This window comes from Leguminivora glycinivorella, chromosome 4 (assembly GCF_023078275.1).
Source record: "Leguminivora glycinivorella isolate SPB_JAAS2020 chromosome 4, LegGlyc_1.1, whole genome shotgun sequence".
NCBI classification, from domain to species: domain Eukaryota; kingdom Metazoa; phylum Arthropoda; class Insecta; order Lepidoptera; family Tortricidae; genus Leguminivora; species Leguminivora glycinivorella.
Genome location: NC_062974.1, coordinates 25,007,242 through 25,027,842, shown reverse-complemented (window position 1 = coordinate 25,027,842; position 20,601 = coordinate 25,007,242). Strand labels below are relative to the sequence as shown.

At 36.0% G+C, this 20,601-nt stretch overlaps 3 protein-coding genes across 3 annotated transcripts; all 3 read right to left on the bottom strand.

Moving 5' to 3' along the window:
- Nucleotides 1-312: 312 nt before the first annotated feature.
- On the bottom strand, nt 313-1,177 carry LOC125225526 (cytochrome b5-like). The gene has a single exon (XM_048129281.1). It carries the CDS (start codon nt 778-780, stop codon nt 400-402), a length of 381 nt encoding a protein of 126 aa, XP_047985238.1. The 5' UTR covers nt 781-1,177; the 3' UTR covers nt 313-399.
- Nucleotides 1,178-9,115: 7,938 nt separating this feature from the next.
- On the bottom strand, nt 9,116-9,622 carry LOC125225437 (cytochrome b5-like). The gene has a single exon (XM_048129165.1). The coding sequence runs from the start codon at nt 9,566-9,568 to the stop codon at nt 9,185-9,187; it is 384 nt and encodes a 127-aa protein (XP_047985122.1). The 5' UTR covers nt 9,569-9,622; the 3' UTR covers nt 9,116-9,184.
- A 6,714-nt stretch (nt 9,623-16,336) lies between these two features.
- On the bottom strand, nt 16,337-17,835 carry LOC125225445 (cytochrome b5-like). Its single transcript, XM_048129176.1, has one exon. The coding sequence runs from the start codon at nt 17,657-17,659 to the stop codon at nt 17,273-17,275; it is 387 nt and encodes a 128-aa protein (XP_047985133.1). The 5' UTR covers nt 17,660-17,835; the 3' UTR covers nt 16,337-17,272.
- Nucleotides 17,836-20,601: the final 2,766 nt, after the last annotated feature.

Sequence of the window (20,601 nt, the reverse complement as noted above, 5' to 3'; positions counted from 1 at the left end):
TTATAAAACTTCCTTTTTTTCTTTGTATTTTAAACGGTTTTTGCTAAATATTGCTTGTGATGATGATGATGATGTTGGTAAGTAAAGAATGTTAACCTGACAATAATATGGCCATTTTTATGGGAGACTATTTCAACAAAAGATCAAAACACGGCCAATATAGCCATTAAATAAAATCCTCGAAACATCTAGAAAATACCATAAAACACAAAAGACGTTTAACTAAGTATAAATTGTTGGAAGATAAGAGATAACTCTAAGCAGATTAGATAACTAATGAGCTCGCTATCTACTGCAGTGACGTCCAAAACGAATGATTTAAATATATTTATTAAAATAAAAAAGTCAACATTAGAATAAAATCACTTCACTCTTAAAATTACGCAGTCAATCACTTCACTAGTTGAAGAAGTATTGCCAAACCACTGTCGCTATGATCCCAAGGAAGATGGGCAGCTTCCAAGCAGCTAAAAAACCTTCTTCTTTAACGGTAGTAACGTTATTGTATTGGGGTCGTTTTTTCTCAGGCGTTTTATCCTCATCGACCAGCTCGCCGATTCTGTATTTCTTCATTAGCTCCTTAGCGTCTAGACTGTGTCCGATATCGTCGAAGTCTTCTGACGCATCTTTACCGACAACGTTGACTAGGACCTCATGGCCGCCAGGATGTTCGTCGAGGAACGCTTTGACATCGTACACGTGGTTGTGGATAATTAAGACAACGTTGTCTTTCTGGTTGTATGAGGCGACCTCGGCGCGCGAGAAGCGTTTGTCGGACATGGTGCGAGTTTCTGACTCGGCGCGCTGGGCAAGACTGGCGGCGCGGGCGCAGCGGAGACAAACACGAATCGTGTGTCAATTAGTTACGTCAGCCGCCAACCGAATTGATGGAACCGGTGTAGCGTGACCTCGAGATACGTACTGACTATTCGTGATCGAAGTAGTTACTTATACTTGTTAAGTTAAGACATAAGACCGATTTGTTGTCAGTGGGGATATAATCGGCCTACCAATTGTGCTACGTCATCATGGCTCATGAGAACAGTGTTTATACAAAATAACACTAAACACCAGCTATTTTGTGCTGTATCATATGAACTTGAGATGACAACGTCAATTTATTAAAGTCGTTCAAAATTTGACTTTATTTGTACGGAAATAAGTGAGATAGGTGCGATATCTTATAAATGGTGATATTTTAATCGTTATTTTAACTGCGCATTTATAAAATACTTCTTAAATAAGTAAAGTCTTCGTTGTAGTGGTTGTAGTTAATGCAAATCCTCCGTAACATTGAGTTAAACATTAATTTGGCTCTCTAAATATTTTTTAGCAAAAAAGTATCTTAAGTAAAATACCTACTTATTGTTATTAAAGTACTGACATGAAAACACTTTTAAAAAAACTTGTATCTTCGTCTGTCAATGAAAAGATTGAAATGAGATTGAACTAAGTATGTATGGAATGCATATACTGGGGACGCTATTGCTATGTCTTGTATGGGAACCCTGCATTTTATGATTAAGCACTGAGACTTGGCACAGTTGTTCATTGGGTGGCCCTGAGTAGATAAAGATCGGGAGGCATCGAGAGCCCCCCTTAATTTAGGAGGGAGGAGGGGGGGAAGGCTGGCGCCTCCGCGCTTCCATTGAAACCATATTTCTCAAAAACTATACAAAATAGGGCATGCGACATATCATTTTCGGATAAATGAAGGACGAGGAATTCATTTTTGGAACAAAAAAAATGTATTTTAGAACAAAAATACAAAATAAAATGGGAAAATCTGAAAATGAGATTTTTTTTTATACATATTATTGCACATTTTATGAAAACTGTAATGGTTTTTTCTAAATAAAAAATATAATTTAATAGCTATATTTATCTAGTTTTATAAAATGTATAATTTGTTGTAGAAATATATTATACGACGAGTGATAAAAAATAATTTACATCGCCCGATAGGGTGATACGAATGCTCACTTCAATAAGTTTTGTCAATGATTTCGGGTATAATCACTATTTTTAACACACGAAAGCCGTAATCATTGTATTTTATGGCTATTTTAGTGATTAATGTACTTAAAATAAAAAAAATACAAAAATAAAAAAAAAAATTAAATGTGGTAACTTTTTTATAACATTATCCTATTTTGTTCTTTCTATACAATATATACCTAAAAGCAATAAATATGAATGAAAAGCCACATTTATGTAGTTTATAAAAATATATAGTTTGTTATATATTTATACATTACGAAACGCGAGATAAAAAATAATAAAAGTGACGTGGCACGGCGATCTTGATGTACGGTACGGGTCAGCTTGTATGATTCGATGAGGTGAGGTTAAGGTACTCAAAGCTCTCAAAAAGTGTAGTTATTTAGAGTACTTCAAATTAAACAACATACTCCTATATAGTCTGAATTTAACTATTTATATTACATGAAATGAGCGATTGATATGATAGATCAGATATATACATCTGATCCTAATACATCTTGTGAAATAGTTAGTAGTTATCTATATGATTTGCATAATTTATGGATAATTCTTACTTGACATATTTATTATTCCAGGGGGCCGATTTTTGAGTCTCACGGCGTTCGAATTCAGAAAATTGTCACTGAAAATAATAGGCAATTCACCGTTTTCAACCGGTATTTTAGTGACAGTGAGACTCAAAAATCGGCCCCCAGATCTGCGTCCTGTACTTTGGTTAACGAATGCCGAAAATAGTTATTAACCAAAAAAGACCGCCAAATTAACAGCATTTCACCGACAAAAGCTGCCTTGCACCATTTTTGTAAGGGTTATAGGTATATCAAGGTGTCCATTTATGGGGTTAACTAAGTAAACCCAATTCAAAATTTGCCATTATTTGCTACTTGTGGCTGGACGAAAGTCTGTAACAATTGGGATTTGGGAGCCTACTTGCCCGCAACGTTGCCTGTTGCTGCAGAAACATGCCTCGAAATTGTCGGATGCAGCTGTAAAAAACAGTGCCGCGTAAGGTGCAATCGTAAAAAAAGACTTTTAAATTAAATGTGCGGAACTGATGTGCTTATGCAGTGGATGTTGTGATATATACATAATTAAATTCAGACTATTCATGTTGTTTTATTGAATAACTCAAAATAGCTACACTTTTTGAGAGCCTCGAGTACTAGTCCCGATACACATGTTTTCGTCTAGTCAGACCATTTTTTGAGGTTCTCCTTTGTACAAAAGCAATGTCTTAGTTCAAAAATCATTAATGTTTAATGCTAATACGAATCTAGTTTATTTTTTATGGCACTATTGCGCAATAACTAACTATCATTGATACTGAAAGGAAGAATATGACGATTTTTATTTTATATTTTATGGATGGGTAAAACCGATTTAAGGGGGCCCAAAGGACGTAACTAAATTCTGCTAGTAAACTAAAAAATCTTCAAGCCTATACATGCAGAACTGCTTTAGGAGTGGAGAAAGTGATTAAGACATTTTTTTGCAATATAAGTCACATGCAATTTTATTTTACAATCAAAATAATCTATATTATAGGACTTTTACAATTTTCTGTACTGGGTCGTGATATACCTACATGTGTAAACGTTATTAGAATAAGTATATTTCTGTATTACTAGACGAACTCCACTGCATAGCGGGTAGTACCTTTACCTCACCTCATCGAATAATGCAAGCTGACCCGTACATAAAAATTTTCATTTTCATTATTTTTTATCTCGCGTTTCGTAATATATTTATATAGTAAAATATATATTTTTATAAACTGCATAAATGTGGCTTTTTATTGATATTTATTGCTTATAGATATATATTGTGCAGAAAGAACAAAATAGGATAATGTTTAAAAAATTATCACATTTTTAATATTTTTTAAAATTTTTGTATTTTTTTTTATTTTAAGTACATTAATCACTAAAATAGCCATAAACTACAATGATTACGGCTTTCGTGTGTTAAAAATAGTGATTATACCTGAAATCATTGACAAAACTTATTGAAATGAGCATTCAAATCACCCTATCGGGCGATGTAAATTATTTTTTATCACTCGTCCTATAATATATTTCTATAACAAATTATACATTTTCTAAAACTAGATAAATATAGCTATTAAATAATATTTTTTATTTAGAAAAAACCATTACAGTTTTCATAAAATGTGCAATAATATGTATAAAAAAAATCTCGTTTTCAGATTTTCCCATCTTATTTTGTATTTTTGTTCTAAAATACATTTTTTTTGTTCCAAAAATGAATTCCTCATCCTTCATTTATCCGAAAATGATATATCGCATGCCCTATTTTGTATAGTTTTAGAGAAATATGGTTTCAAAGGAAGCGCGACGGCGCCAGCCTTCCCCCCCTCTTCCCTCCTAAATTAAGGGGGGCTCTCAATGCCTCCCGATCTTTATCTACTCAGGGCCACCCAAGAAACAACCTGTGCCAAGTCTCAGTGCTTAATCATAAAATGCAGGGTGTTGTGCAATAGCGTCCCCAGTAATATAGACTAACTGCGTTTTAACTTTGAGGAGAAGCATGAGATACGAGATTTTTTCAAAGTAGTGACGATATAATGATCCACTTCTCGCACTAGTGCGTAAAAAAATACCACCAATATTTTTCAGTATAGATGGTGCTGAAAACGTCGAAGAACGTCGTACGATACACGTGCAAAAAGGAACTTCCTTTTTTTCGCACTTATTATTCGTTATGTACCTACTATTTACGTAATATTTGTAATGTACTAACTATTTCAGAGCTTAAGAATTGTAGTCTCCGTCTTACAATGTTTGAACTTTATAGGTACCTATTACTATTTACATTTTATTATACTATTTTTTGTAGTAAAGTATTACGTTATTTTGTATTTAATGGAATAGCGCACGTCTGTTACGCAAATAGATAAGTGTATATTTTGTATTCACAAGTCCTACCGATTTACAGAGTGGGGCCTGTAACAAAGGCGAAGAATTGAACTCTAGGCTATTCTCCTTATATTGATCAACATTTGTTCGGCGACTTTTAAAAATAACTTGTATTTTGATTTTTATCACCCTTGAAAGTTTTTTCTAAGAGGTAATGTATTGCGAATTCTGTTAAGTCTAAAGTGTGACAGACAACGTCAATGACAACAATAATGGCGTACATTGAAGCTAATATTTATTTTGTATGAAAAAATAAAAATTTAAAACCTTCATAATTTTTAAAAGTCGCTGAACAAATGTTGATCAGTATAAGGAGAATAGCGTACAGTTCAATTCTTCGCCTTTGTTACAGGTCCCACTCTGTATATACATTAAATCAATAATATTTTAATCAAGAAAGTCTGCTTTGTAATTACCCTTACTATTACATATAGTACCTGTATTAAAATTAAACGAACGCCATCTTACTGTTGCCCAAATTCGAAATAAGTTCCCAAAACCAGTTATCCAAGCAGAATCGCGAGAGGCCATTGCTCAGATCAGCTGAGCGGCCTTGGTTCAGTCGATGGCTTATAATGTAAGTAGGTACCTGCGTATTTAACTCATTTATATGATGTTAAGTAAAATACTGGTCGATTTTAAAATCTGAATCACACATATGAATATTTTGGTTAAACTTAAGACGCTACAGGAGCGTAAAATGCTAAAATGGAAAGGAGCCCCCTGTCAATTTGGGAATTTTAGTTAAATATACTAGTGTTATTAAAAAGATTTATAAAAAAAATTGTCCATTCAGAACAAGCCAGTCAAAAGATATTGCGAAAACACCTTTAAAATCAAGGTTCCAGTTTTGAATACCACACTTTTTTTGCCAGTTTTGAATACCACACCTTTTTTTGCGCCATAATCAATAAGGCCGTTTTTGGAAAATTTTGATGGGCTCTAGCGTCTTTAAAAATAAGAATATCAAAAAAATAAAAACGGTCCGACACAGATAAAAATAATAATAATCTGTGTTGAAAAAAATCATTGCTCTATCTTCAAAAACCAGGGAGGAAATAGTCGAGAGCGTTTGTATGGAGAATTGACAGGAGGGCTGTATCGTCACACCTCGGACACTGGCGATCAAATATATTGAAAGAGGCGCATTCATAGCACAGTCTTAGCTCGTGTGGGTGAACGCGAACTATGCTTGTATGAGTGAAATATGACAGGTCGACTGTTCGTGTTTTTGACAGGCGGTAACTGTGAGATAACCGAGAGGGGGTGGGCGGCACTTTCAGCGGAGAGCGGGAGTGGCCATACTGTACGATAGTACTCTTTATTATACTGTGGTATCGTCTTAAGACTCTTAAGTAACAAAATTGTGGGGTCAAACTTTCAAAACAAATGAAAGATAATTTTGTACGACGTTTCAAAACAGTGACATATTGTCCCCGACAGTGACGTCGGTGACACTTCGCCGTTCATTGCCTGTTCAACAACGAAATGTCATTGTGGTGAAATAGGCGTGATGAACAATTTCTTTAAGAAAGGTGCTTTGTATGAACTGTAGAGGTAGGCACCTAGGAGTAGGTGGTACCAATAATAAACAGAGGAAAAATATCCACTTAAGACGATACGGTAGGGGTCAATTCTCCATATAAACGCTCTCGACTATTTCCTCCCTGGTTTTTGAAGATAGAGCAATGATTTTTTCAACACAGATTGTTATCATTTTATCTGTGTCGGACCGTTTTGATTTTTTTGATATTCTGCTTTTTAAAGACTCTAGAGCCAATCAAAAATTTCCAAAAACGGCCTTTTTCATTGTGGCGCAAAAAAAGGTGTGATACTCAAGATTGGTAACAATTAACCAAAAAAGCTGAACGGTCCGACATAGATTATTTCATTGTTATTCAGATTCTCAAATTTCGTTCCGATTGATTAAGTTTTGAAGGAGGAAAGAGTCGAGAGCGGAACCTCGATTTTAAAGATTTTTTTGAAATATCTTTTGACTGAGTTGTTCTTAATGGACAATTTTTTTTTCGATAAATCTAGTTAATAACACTTGTATATTTAACTAAAATTCCCAAGTTGAATGGGGGACTCCCTTCCATTTTAGCATTTTCGCTACCGTATCCTCTTAAGTACTACCTTTTGCCAGCGGCTTCGCAAGCGTTAGGAAGAAACAAAAAGTAGCCTATGTCACTCTCCATCCCTTCAACTATCTCCACTTAAAAAGTCACGTCAATTCGTAGTTCTGTTTGGCCGTGAAAGACGGACAAACAAACAGACAAACACACTTTCCCATTTATAATATTAGTATGGATAATGGGTTTTTTTAATCTAAATACCTACAACTATCTACATCGTGGTTCGTGGTATTCGTAATATTCTCTTCAATAACTACAGTTACTAATATAATATCGTCACCTATCGTAACATAAAAATAAAGATTAGACAGATGTAAAATATTGTTGTAAACACAACAGTAGTAGGTATCATACTTTTAACCGACTTGAAAAAGAAGGAGGTTCTCAATTTGCCTGTTTTTTTTTTAAATTACAGCCTTACGAAGGAATAAAACGTTTCCTTGTAAGAAATAACATGTGTACCAGTCAACCAATTGGAACCCTAGACCACTATACAACTATGTCAAAATGACAAGCAGTAAGAGATTTCTTACAATCTGATTTATAACTTCACTATGACATAGTTCTACAGTGGCCTAAGGTTCCAATTTAAGGAAACGTTATTCCTTCTCGTTTTTGTGCTACTCCAATCATAATCACTTTACATTATAATAATCCTTCAAGGTTACCACAATCTCAGCGCATGATTTGTGTTCATGAGAATTTACATTGTTTTCTGATAAATATACTTTGTAGATACTTATGTACTTATTTGTAGTATATATACTTAAGATATAATCCGTGACGAAGTGCATGTCACTTAAACAGTTTAATGTGGCGGATATCACCGATTTAAACATTATTCGTGCTTGCTATGGCAGTATATTTAGATGTATGGTTACATATTATCTGCAGACCAAGTCATGTTATTACGCAATCCGCTTGTACGAAGCGTTGTACACATTGTATTTGTAAATTATACCTTTACATAATTTTGTATGGCCTTCGCCATGTTATGGATTTTCAGAGATCTGTCAAAATTGGTGCCAACTTTTATTGGACTGAGTCCTGACTCTAGTACGAGTAGGTACTTACTGAGCGGATGTCTGGGACCTAAGTGCCCATATTTTCAGAATGACCAAAAATCTGGAATTTCAAATTTAACTTCTAACTCTTCTAAGATTTATTTATTTAAACTTTATTGCACATAAAAAAATAAGTAAAAACGGTGGACTTAACGCCTCAAGGCATTCTCTACCAGTCAACCACTGGGTCAAAAAGAAACATTTGATACGTGCAGGCATCGTGACAGAAAACAACCATCAGATCCACCACAAACTGTACATACATTGCAACTGTTGCAATTTAAAAGAAAACTTCTGGAGAATAATTCGGTCAAATGAAAATTTAGCAATTTAATCATCGGCTAAAAACATTTCGAAATTCTGACATTATGTCCAAGCAGAGGCTAATGCCACCCTTAAAATATTTGTTATGATGGCTACGACGGTTATCAAATGGTGATAACGAAATGAGATAACGTTATTTATAGACATTTGAGAGAGACGAACTCTTTAAGTATTTTCAAATAATAACAAATTTGATAACTGTGTCCGAACCGACCATCTGTACATAACTGCCATATAAAATTATTGCCAAAACCCTGAGAAATTCGAAATATTAATATAATCATAATCAAGATTAGATTCATAACAAGCAATAATAAGTTTTCTTTCAACAGTCATCTTCTGCTTTCCGAGGCGTTTCTAAAAACTCGATGGGGATATTGGGGATACGACGTTTCATAATAGAGTTCCTATGACCACCTTTCTGCTCCATCATCAGATCAGCTCCATGATACCATAATATTGCATTGTCACGTGATTTACATATGTGTGCAAAATTTCAGATCAATCAGAAACCGGGAAGTGAGTCAAATTTAGCTTCTACGTTTTGACCCAAACTAACATAATAACAAGACAAGTTAAATAAAAGCTTGTAAAAATAAACAACTCGGATCAGCTATCGATAACGTGACGGGGAAAGTTCAAAACGATATAATTATAACATTACCTTTAATAAAATAGTGTACAAAACCTTAACGATCCTTAAATTATTTAAGCAGTCCAGTTACGTGAAGTATAGATACACTAGCGACGCCACCACCGCAGCTATCAAGGGAATACGCCAAATGCTCAAGAATCCTGACCCTCCATCATTTTTGACATCATCCCATTTGACAATTTTCTTCGCCTTCTCGACTCTTTCAGACTCGACTATTTCACCCACGAGATATTTCTTCATAATGTCTCTAGCGTCGATGCTGTGTCCTATATCGTCGAAGTCTTCGGATGCGTCCGTGCCTCCTACGCCTACCAGGACCTCATGACCGCCAGGATGTTCGTCCAAGAACGGTGTGACGTTATACACTTTGTTGTGGATGACAAAGAGGGTGGCGTTTTGTGTGTTTTGGGCCTCGACTTCGGCGCGCGTGTATTGTTTCTGGTTGGACATGGCGCGGGCTCGGCGTTCGGTGTATTACTGGCTGCACGCGTATCTGAATGACCCGGCTGCCGTGACTTTGGTTACAGCTGAGGTCATTTGATAGCTTCAGTTAAGAGGGAATATTTCATGCGAATATTGCGAATTTGCTACCAATACTCACGCTAAAACTTTACTAATGCTTCTGGTAGAAAACAAGCATACTACCAACCTAATGGTAAGGAGATACGTCTATTGTCATCTGCAACTTTAGGGCACGTAGCAAATGCACAAACGCTTACGATAATATCGTTATCGTAGCTAGCTATCTTTAACGCTCTTCCGTATTGGCGCGACAGAGCCATACTTACAGTTACAACAGAGCCATACTTACAGTTACAGCCATACTTATACTTACAGCGTTTCAGCGTCTAGCGTCAACGATTGTCATTTTGGCTAGGCCGGCAGATGTGTAACCTAAACCTAAGTAGTAGTGTTTTTCCAAGGGATGTTTGTTCTAAATAAAGTCATTATGGCATAAACCTACATTATACTTGTTATTTACCATCTAGTCTAATAGTCCATGCAACATACATTAGTACTCATTCTCATTTACACAAATAATTTTGTCTATCCGATAAGGCTCGTCTCAAAACCATTTAGTGTTGGTTTACTAATGAATCACTCAATTATAGTCTATCCCATCTTAGACTAAAATTCGCCTTAATCTCTCGGATTTTTTTTGTTGTTTGGTGTATGGTATCTATTTCCATTTATAATTTATATAGTAGTGTGATGACCCTCCTTGCGTTATCCCGGCATTTGCCGCGGCTCAAGGGAGCCTGGCGTCCGCTATGACAACTAATTCGAAGATTTGGCGTAGGCACTATATATAGGTTTACGAAAGCGACTGCCATCTGACAATCCAACCCAAATGGTAACTAGGCCTTATTGGAATTAGTCCAGTTTCCTCACGATGTTTTTCTTCACCGAAAAGCAACTGGCAAATATCAAATGACATTTCGCACATAAGTTCCGAAAAACTCATTGGTGTACGAGCCGGGGTTCGAACCCGCGACCTCCGGATTGAAAGTCGGCACCGCACGCTCTTACCGCTGGCCCACCAAGTCATATCATGTATATATAGTAGTGTCACAACTTAAAAAAAAACCAACCAAGTGCGAGTCGGACTCGCCCACCGAGGGTTCCGTACAAACTTTCAATAGTTGAATTGTAAATGTAAATCTGAAAGGTTTTTTATCAATTAAAATTTTATTGTTCCTTTAATATTTATTATAATAGCCATATTTGGTAAATAATTCATAAATTTTAAGGGGGGGAACGGTATTTTTTTTAACATTTTCCTTCAAAAAACGATTTTTTTCCACAAAAAAAAAATTATAAAAAATAGTTTTGATATGTACAGTTTGAGCTCTTTCTAACGATACCCCACTTGACCTAGTAACTTGACATTTATAGTTTGCCCCCTTTCATTTTGGCCATTTTCTGTAGTTCATATTAATAAATTAAAAAAAAAATACTTCCAGATTGTAGAGTTTCACGATGTTCGTAAATATTCCAAATTTCAAGTCGATAGCATAAGTAGTTCTCGAGATATTTAGAAATGTGACAGACAGACAGGCAGACGGACAGAGCGTCGCCATAAACCCTTCCTTTTGTACCTTTTTGGTACGGAACCCTAAAAACAAATCAAAAAATATATTATAATATTAAGTAATCGAATGATTTGTTCCCAAGTTCGATCATAACTTTGTTAGCCTCAAATAATTGAATTCTGTCTGCACTTGTAAGACATTTGCACGCTATTGTTATTATAAGATTTGAACTTGGCTATCTAATTATGCAAAATCATACGTGTCTTAGTAAACACAATGGTATGTTAAATATGCTGGTAATGATAATACATATAACATGGCATCGACATTATCAAGGTCGCGTGAATGACAGCTGTTTGACCACAGAACTTAATTTAGATAGAAGAAACAAATTCATATATTTGTATAGGGGCCGAGCGTGTCAAATTTTGTACTGAAGTTGATTCTTGCCTGTAATTTTAAATATGTCTCAGGCTCTTGATTGTTCATAATTTTTGTGTTGTTGCAATTGAATATTACGTAACGAGGCATTTTTTATGTTTTGGTTGACTTCAACTTACAAAAATTGACGCCCGAAAGCTGCAAGCTGCGAGTAAAGTCGGACAACTCAGTGGATTTCAGTTTCACTGAGTTCATTTGACACGCTAAGTAGATACGTTTGCTTGATCTATGGTATATATGACATCTGTGGCATCGACATTATCAAGGACGCGTGAATGACAGCTGTTTGGCGGAGATCCTAATGCCAAAGACAGTAGGTATATCTATGAATATAACCTAACCTAACCACAAATATAAGTTTTGAAAAAATCCCCGATATAGTGGACCGATTTTCATGAAACATGGCTAAGAACACTCCCGACTAACTTAGCTTTCAAACAAAAAAAAACTAAATCTAAATCGGTTTATCCGTTCGGGAACTACGATGCCACAGACAGACACACAGACAGACCGACAAACAGACAGATAGACAGACAGACACGTCAAACTTATAACACCCCGTCATTTGCGTCGGGGGTTAAATACTTGGAAGTCAATCCAAGATAAGTAGACGACGATTTTGATAGCCGGTGCAAATATTATTTTAAACCAAAAAGTTGAAACGTCAAAATTGTTTAAATTATGACGTTTATTTAACTTATTATGGCCATTTGGTCGATTTGCGTGCTGTATCAGTAATATCAGTATTCTGATCGAGATATCCTGTCAAAATAAAACATCATTAGAGATACTTGATGTACTCATTGCTGTTAAAAAGTGACAGGCGCAAAGTTAAAAACTGAATAAGCTAAAAACATTGACTGGCCAATGGCCATATTGGCCATGTTAAGTTAAGGGTTTTGTAGTCAGGGAGGCGATTTTTGAATCTCCCACATGGGATTTTGTCACTAAAATACCGGTTAAAAACGGTGACTTGCTTATTATTTTCAGTGACAATTTTCTGAATTCGAACGCGTGAGACTCAAAAATCGGCCCCCTATACTTACCCTTTAGCACACCTCGGACACTGGCGATCAAATATATGAAAGAGGCGCGTTCCTAGCACACAGTCTAAGCTTGTGTAGATGAACGCGTACTATGCTTTTATGAGTGAGATATGACAGGTCGACTGTTCGCGTTTTTTACAGGCGGTAACTGTGAGGTAACCGAGAGGGGATGGGCGGCACTTTCAGCGGGGAGTGGGAGTGGCCATACTGTACGATAGTACTCTTTATTATACTGTGCCTTTAGATTGCTCTAATGGGCAACGTTCTACCGACAGAGTGCAGCACTACCATATATACACCGTGTTTCACTTAACACTAAAAACCTGAAAACAGTTTGTTCAGAATCGATTGAGCTATATCTTGATGGGGGTAATATTTTTATTTAAATTAGTATTATTAGTTATTTTTTACGTGCCCATTCTATTGTACTCGTAATACAACATTGTGTATATCGCATTGCTAGAGGTTGTTTACCTTTTTTCAGTATTTAGGGGTATTAATACTGGCCGGTTACTTGGACGATTATTTTTTCCGCTACTAGTTTGACGTTGTTTGTCAGTTTAATCTTAATGTTTATCATAAGTCATAACAAATTGAACTCGTACCTAATTACAACCTTGTCATTTTGAATATTGAGTTTATTTGCTTACTGCGATTACCTGTCCAATTTGAAGTTTACTGTGACAAAGCTTTAAAGTGTTTTACAGTGACATCTTAGCTGTGTATTGGTAAACCTTACGTCGTTGCAGTAACGTACACAAATAAATAGACTTATGGTTTACGATGGTAGTTAGCAATTATTTTATTGAGTGTAGAGCTAAAAGTCAAGTAGAGCTGTACAGAAAATTAAAAATTCGATTTAAAAAAAAGTAACGATCAGATTAAAAGATGAATACTCTAGATGAGTTTAAAAAAATAAAAATCAGTTGGGGTGTCTGAGGTTTTGAGTGATACCGGAAACACCGTGTATGTATACTAAACTATAGGGAAAATAAGCAAAACAGGTTTTTTGTAAAGTTTTCACTATGACATTAATGCAATAAATAATGCATCATGGCGGTTTGTTTGACAGATAACCTGCTCCTAACTACGATTGAGGTGTTACGAATTTACAAGTGCGACAAAGGGGAACCACGCCACGTCGAAAATGACATTAAAGTTTGACTGTATAAAACCTATACCTATTATAATCCTAGTCTATTCTGTATACTACGTATAATCTAATATATAATATAAACCAGCAAAAATCTAACATTTTACATCCTCCTTACATCAGATATCGTAGTGGATAATAAGAAAACGGCCTCATATTTACACAAGTACCTATCTGAACATTCCCTCTATTATCAAGATGTCAAAATGCATGCTCAGATTTTGAGCACATTGGCCACTCCAATACATTAATATAATCAATGAATGCATCTTTAAATTTAATATTCGAAATTGTAATTAGACTGAAATTGTATTAATCTTAATTTTAATAATAATTTTATTGATCATCATCATATTATTTAAGAGCCAGGCTCTTGTCTGTGGAGTAATCGCCATTCCGTTCTTTTCTCTGCCGCTTTTTTGAGGTCCTGATACGTCACTACGTTGGTCTTCTCTTTAAGTTGGTCTAAAAACGCACGCCTCGGTCTTCCTCTGCCTCTCCTCTTTTCTATTCGCCCTTCGATTATTGATTTTATGTAAGTATCGTGCCGTATCAGGTGCCCCAACATGTTTCCCCTTCTATTTTCAATTATTGTTAGCAGAGATCTCTTCTCTCCGACTTGCTCCAATACTTGTTCATTTGTTTTTCTCTCTTTCCAGCTTCCATTCTTCTCCACGTCCACATTTCAAAAGCCTTCAGTATGTCTCTCTCGCGCTGAGTTAGTGTCCACGTCTCTTCTTCTTCATAAATCTCTGTCTAATTTTTCTAATTTTCTTTTTCTTAATTTTATTGATGAACGTGTAATATTTATGATGTTATTAATAAAATGTCTATGTCTAATTCTATGTCTATGTCATCGAACGCCGGCTGTAAGTTTTAAACCAGAACAGTAATCGTGTAAATTATGTACGTAAATTAGTTCAGCAGGCACAAATAGGCCAAGGCACACCTAAAACTGCCTTAGCAACTAAGGTCAGAAGCCAATGGGCCACAGTGACGCAACACTTTAATTGTCACAAACGATCTAGGGTGCGCGTGCGACACTTAACACGTATGAATACGAAATCGCATATATTGCTGTAGCTCTTCAAAGGGTGTCTGAACTACATGCTTGCTTAACCTAGATTCTGTGTGGTGTGGCCATATGGAATGATCTCCTGAGTCTCTACCGAGTCTACCGTCAGATACGATATTGATTGAATGTGCCAAGTTTTTTTTTTTTAAGAAACGTAAAACGTTGTTCACACTGACAAATCCGACCCATATCTATAGAATAATAATTATATTTGGAGTTTAAAGTAAAATTCGAGTCGTTGTTTTAGGTTATAAAATTCTTGTATATTGAATTATTTTGTTCTATTGTGACATTTTTGACACAATCGTCCACTTATTTTGAAAAAGGCACAAAACAGTATTCAAAGGTTTTTTTTTAATTTGCTTGCCTCGACGAGAAATCGAACAGAATAAAAAGCCTCAAATACACTCGACGTTATAGATTATTTCAATTTTTTGACAATGTACTTAATGTACCTAATGGAGAAATAAACTACTTACATATTTTTATAATTTCTTTGAGAACCGTATGATGTGTATAAATTAATTAAAATTGATACAAGTTCGTATGGCGTATTAACAAATCAGTACCCAGGTAAGTGCTAAAATAAACGTTCTTAAAGCAAAATGAGCGGCTTTAAGGCACTTCCCCTCCATGGCCCTTTAACTACCTATTTCCTCCCTGTAGAGGTATGTTAGTTGACTGTCCATTGTCAAAGTTCATTGTATGTACAGATATCGAATTTCAGGTTATTTCTCCCTCAGTGAAAAATGTCTTTATAGTCAGGCACAGTAGGCCTAGCATATGATTGCCGCGAGAGTATGTCGCCGCGAGATAGATGACGCGTCTTCTTCTAACTATATTAATGACATAAGGACGGGTAGTCTATCTCGCGGCGACATAGTCTCGCGACAATCATGTGCTAACCCTGCAGGAAATTCAAAAATTAAGTTCTAACAAACATACAATTTTATTTTATTATATGATACAAAATTACAAATCCAATACTTATACATAAACCAACAACAAAACTCAATCCTATGAACGTAGGAACCTTAAACGTATAACAAACGACACAGCTAATTGAGCACTAATATTATCTATAAAACTTCCTAGTTCATAAAATGAGGAATAACATATAAGATGAAAATTAATGAGTTTTTAATGATGTGTCAATATATGTCATTATAAAATACATTTATTAAACTGAGTTACAGCACCGTCACCGCAAAGTCAAATGTCGACATATTACAATATATTGAAGTATATGAGTGGGGCCTGTAACAAAGGCGAAGAATTTAACTGTAGGCTATTCTCCTTATACTGATCAACATTTGTTCAGTGACTTTTAAAAATTATGAAGTCTTTAATTTTTTAATTTTTCATACAAAATAAATATTAGCTTCAATGTACGCCACTATTGTTGTCATTGACGTTGTTTGTCACACTTTAGACTTAACAGAATTCGCAATACATTACCTCTTAGAAAATTCAAGGGTGATAAAAATCAAAATACAAGTTATTTTTAAAAGTCGCCGAACAAACTTTGATCAGTATAAGGAGAATAGCCTACAGTTCAATTCTTCGCCTTTGTTACAGGCCCCACTCTGTATAATTTACCAAGTTTTTCTTACAATTCAAAAACTTCTGGCATCAGCGGCAGCATGGTCGCATTTTTATCACCTATCGTGTGTCGTACGTCGTACCCGGTTTGAACGTGACAGGCATGGCATGGTAATAAATAATGTACAATAAAGAGATGGCTTGCCTTTTCACAAGTGTCAATTGTCGCTCGACAGTGACAGTAGTGACACTTCGCCGTTCATTCCCTGTTCAACAAGGATATATTGACGCTGAGTAACAATGTTACTTATCGACACAGAAATTGGCATAGAATCGTCAATGTCACTATGGTGAAATAGCCACCTGGTGGCAACTTTTCACTGTGACAATGTGAAAAATGTTGTCACTAAGAAATGGTCCATCGCTAGATCAAATAACGGGGTACAAGATGCACTCTGAGTATGTATTTGAAAATACAAAATATTTACAATGATGAGTACAAAAGTACAAATCATTAGTATGTTTCTGTTCTCGTACCTAAACCAATTAACTAACAGTAACTATTAACAGTATAACAGTGGCTCCAACCCTTGAAATAAAGCGCTTGTCTGCAAATTGTGGTCAAAAAGTAGATATTCACTGAAAGATCGCTGTAAGTTTTGCTGAAACAAATAAGCGTGGAACACTAATCTCTAGCCGCCTAGAGGCCTTAAAAAAGTTTACCGTCCATTGTACTTAGGTAGCATATTTTCACAAAACATATTTTTTGACTGAGCGGCTAGAGTATTTTATAACTATCTTAAATTATATCACAACATCACACCACTTGCACAACACTTCCTCGACGCAGAATCTACTTATTCTCTACCCAAAGAGGTAGAAGTATAGAACCGCAGACACGATCGCAAGACCAATAGGGGGCAACGCCACTCCGACTAACGCTCCAAATGAAAGGGGCTCCCTCGTTGTATCCAGCTGCTTGTCTCGAGGCTCCACCGGCCATTTCTCCTCCTCCACTACCTCCCCCATAACGTACTGCTCACGCCACGCGTGAGCATCATCACTGTGCCCCACATCGCGGAAACATTTCGTCGCATCAGTTCCTGCGTTATCCAACAACACTTCCGCACCGCCTGGGTGGTCCTCAAGAAAACCCGTCACATCGTAGACTACATTGTCTATGATGATCGCTGCATCGCCGCGGTGGTTACGAGATTCAATCTCTTTCCTTGTAAAACGACGCACAGACATGGTTGATTTCTTTATTGACACAAGTTGTGTACACAGCGCTCGATTAGCAACTGGCTATACCGGTGTCTGAGCGCGAACGGTGCGCGTCACAAACACGCAAACCGGACAATTTGGTTAACTAATGCGATATCAAATTAAATCAGAATCCAAGGGTTACGAGCAGGAAGTGTGGGCATGATTGGGTTTAAAGTTAATGATATTTCGTGGTAAGAAAATCTTGTCACAAAGTTCACGTATTGTTCTAGATCGTTTGAGTCGCTGAGGTTAATATATTCATATTCATGTATTGTTAAAATGCTGAAAAATTATACACGATGCAGTAATTTACAGATTGAACGTATACGTCATACCGTCAACCGGGGTGACTTTAGGAAAATTTGGGGGTTACTTTGATGGTATTTGAGCAGCTTTAAAATCAACATTATTCATTATTTACTGAATCTGTTCATGTAACTAGTTAGATCAATAAATATTCTTGTAAATCTACCATAGAAAATCGTGAATTTACTTACAGTATGACTTTAAAACTTTTGATGACCGGTCTGGCGCTGTCGGTAGTGACCCTGCCTGCTGCGCCGCGGACCCGGGCTCGAATCCCGGTAAGGGCATTTATTTGTGTGATGAGCACAGATATTTGTTCCTGAGTCATGGTTGTGTTCTATGTATATAAGTATTTATATATTATATATATATCGTTGTCTGATTACCCACAACACAAGCCTTCTTGAGCTTCCCGTGGGCCTCAGTCAATCTGTGTGAGAATGTCCTATAATATTTAATTTATTTATTTATTTAAAACTAGATTTTCAAAGTCGCCCCTGCATTTTAAAGCCACCCCGGTTGACAGAAAAAATGTAAATCGATTCATGTATAAACTCAAAACATCACTCAAACATTCAAAGTTTGGATTTCAAACATAATTTCAAATATGTATGTTTTGCAGATCGTAGTAAACGTATTAGGCAATGTAAACTTGTTATAGAAGTTGATCACCTTTGAGACGAGTACATGAGGTATGTAACCACAGTCATTAACCAACAGGCTAGCTGGTAAACACTGATTCACTCTAGTCCATAAATGCATAAGTAAGTTATTTATGTCATAAAATGTGTTGATACTGTGACAACTCTGTAGATATGCATTTGCAGTGTTGTATTAGATATGTATGTAACTTGAGGAATATGCATCTAATATTTAACATGGTGTAACGTGTAACATGGGGAAACCAAACACATAACCACGCAATAAAATCATTTCCTAACATTATACCGTGTATAACAAAATGGAAGAGGATATGAATGTATCCCCTATGGAAAAGCCACAAGATTGCTAATATTTTTCTTTTAATTTAATTAAAATTAACATTAACAGCTTTAATTATTAAATTAACAGTTTTGATTTTAATTATTAACAGCTCCGCTCTTCAAAGCTACGATGCCTTAGCTACTTATTAACACATTTTACCCTCCGTGTAACACTTTAATAGGTATATTACTAGAATTAGGTAAAGTTAAGCTGTCGACGCGAAGTTGCCCGGATGCATTACACAATACGCGTATCGAGCTCGCTTTTTACACAGACATCACTAGAGCAGTTGCCAAACTAGATAAATTCAAATTAAATAAATAAATAAATAAATATTATAGGACATTCTTACACAGATTGACTGAGGCCCACGGTAAGCTCAAGAAGGCTTGTGTTGTGGGTACTCAGACAACGATATATATAATATATAAATCAACGATATTATATATAATATATAAATACTTATATACGTAGAAAACATCCATGACTCAGGAACAAATATCTGTGCTCATCACACAAATAAATGCCCTTACCGGGATTCGAACCCGGGACCGCGGCATAGCAGGCAGGGTCACTACCGACTGCGCCAGAGCGGTCGCATTCTGTTTTTATAACCCTCACACTAAAACTCAGTCAGTCAATTACTTCCACTGATATCTCAGTTTCATATTTAAATTTTGAAAAAACCTCCGACACAGTGGACCGATTTTCATGAAACATGGATAAGAACACTCCAGACTAATTCAGCTTTCAAACAAAACAAAACAAAATCTAAATCGGTTCATCCGTTCGGGAGCTACGATGCCACAGACAGACAGACACGTGAAAGTTATAACGGGTGTTTTATTAATTATAGGTAGTAGCTTTTTACTTTGGTTGAAATCATATTATTTATTGTAAATGTTGTCATGTAAGTAAAATTGCCCCTGTGGTCTACTTGCTGAAGAAATATTTTTGTGTTTTTTTTGCTCTGAAGTACATAACCACAATTAAGGAATGGGAAAAGTTGGACAAAAGTTAGTAATAGTAATTCTCTCAATTCAAATCCAGATGGACCAGGAACGGTGGGCCAAAGTGACGACTGAGTGGTTACCGCAAATTATAGAAGGGGCAGAGGACGACCAAAGAAGAGATGGCGGGACGACCTCGACGTATTTTGCAGCTACTGGCAAGAGCGGGCATCAAACCGTGACGTGAGGACTGGAGAAAGGAAGGGGAGGCCCAGCAGTGGGACACCATTTAGGCTAATAAAAAAAAAGGAACACTTAACTATTCTCATAGAAAGTGTCGGAATAAAAACCACATTCGACGGTTTACATAGACGGTGACGCCCCTATTTTTCTACTCCTTTTGCCATATAGTCAAGAGGGGTGCCCTCTATTTCGCCTATCATTAATTCGCATAATTTGAATTCGCATAACAGATTTGGCATAACATAATTGTTCATAACATTGAATAAGCATAATATTAAAAATGCATAATTCTTATTTCGCATAACAATGAATCTGCATAATTGAAATTTGCATACTATTATTTCGTATAACTTTAATTATCCTAAAATGAATTGCCATACTTACTAACTGTATGGAGCAAGCGATTGGATCAATCAGGAGCTGATTTTCCAATTTCGAGCGCTC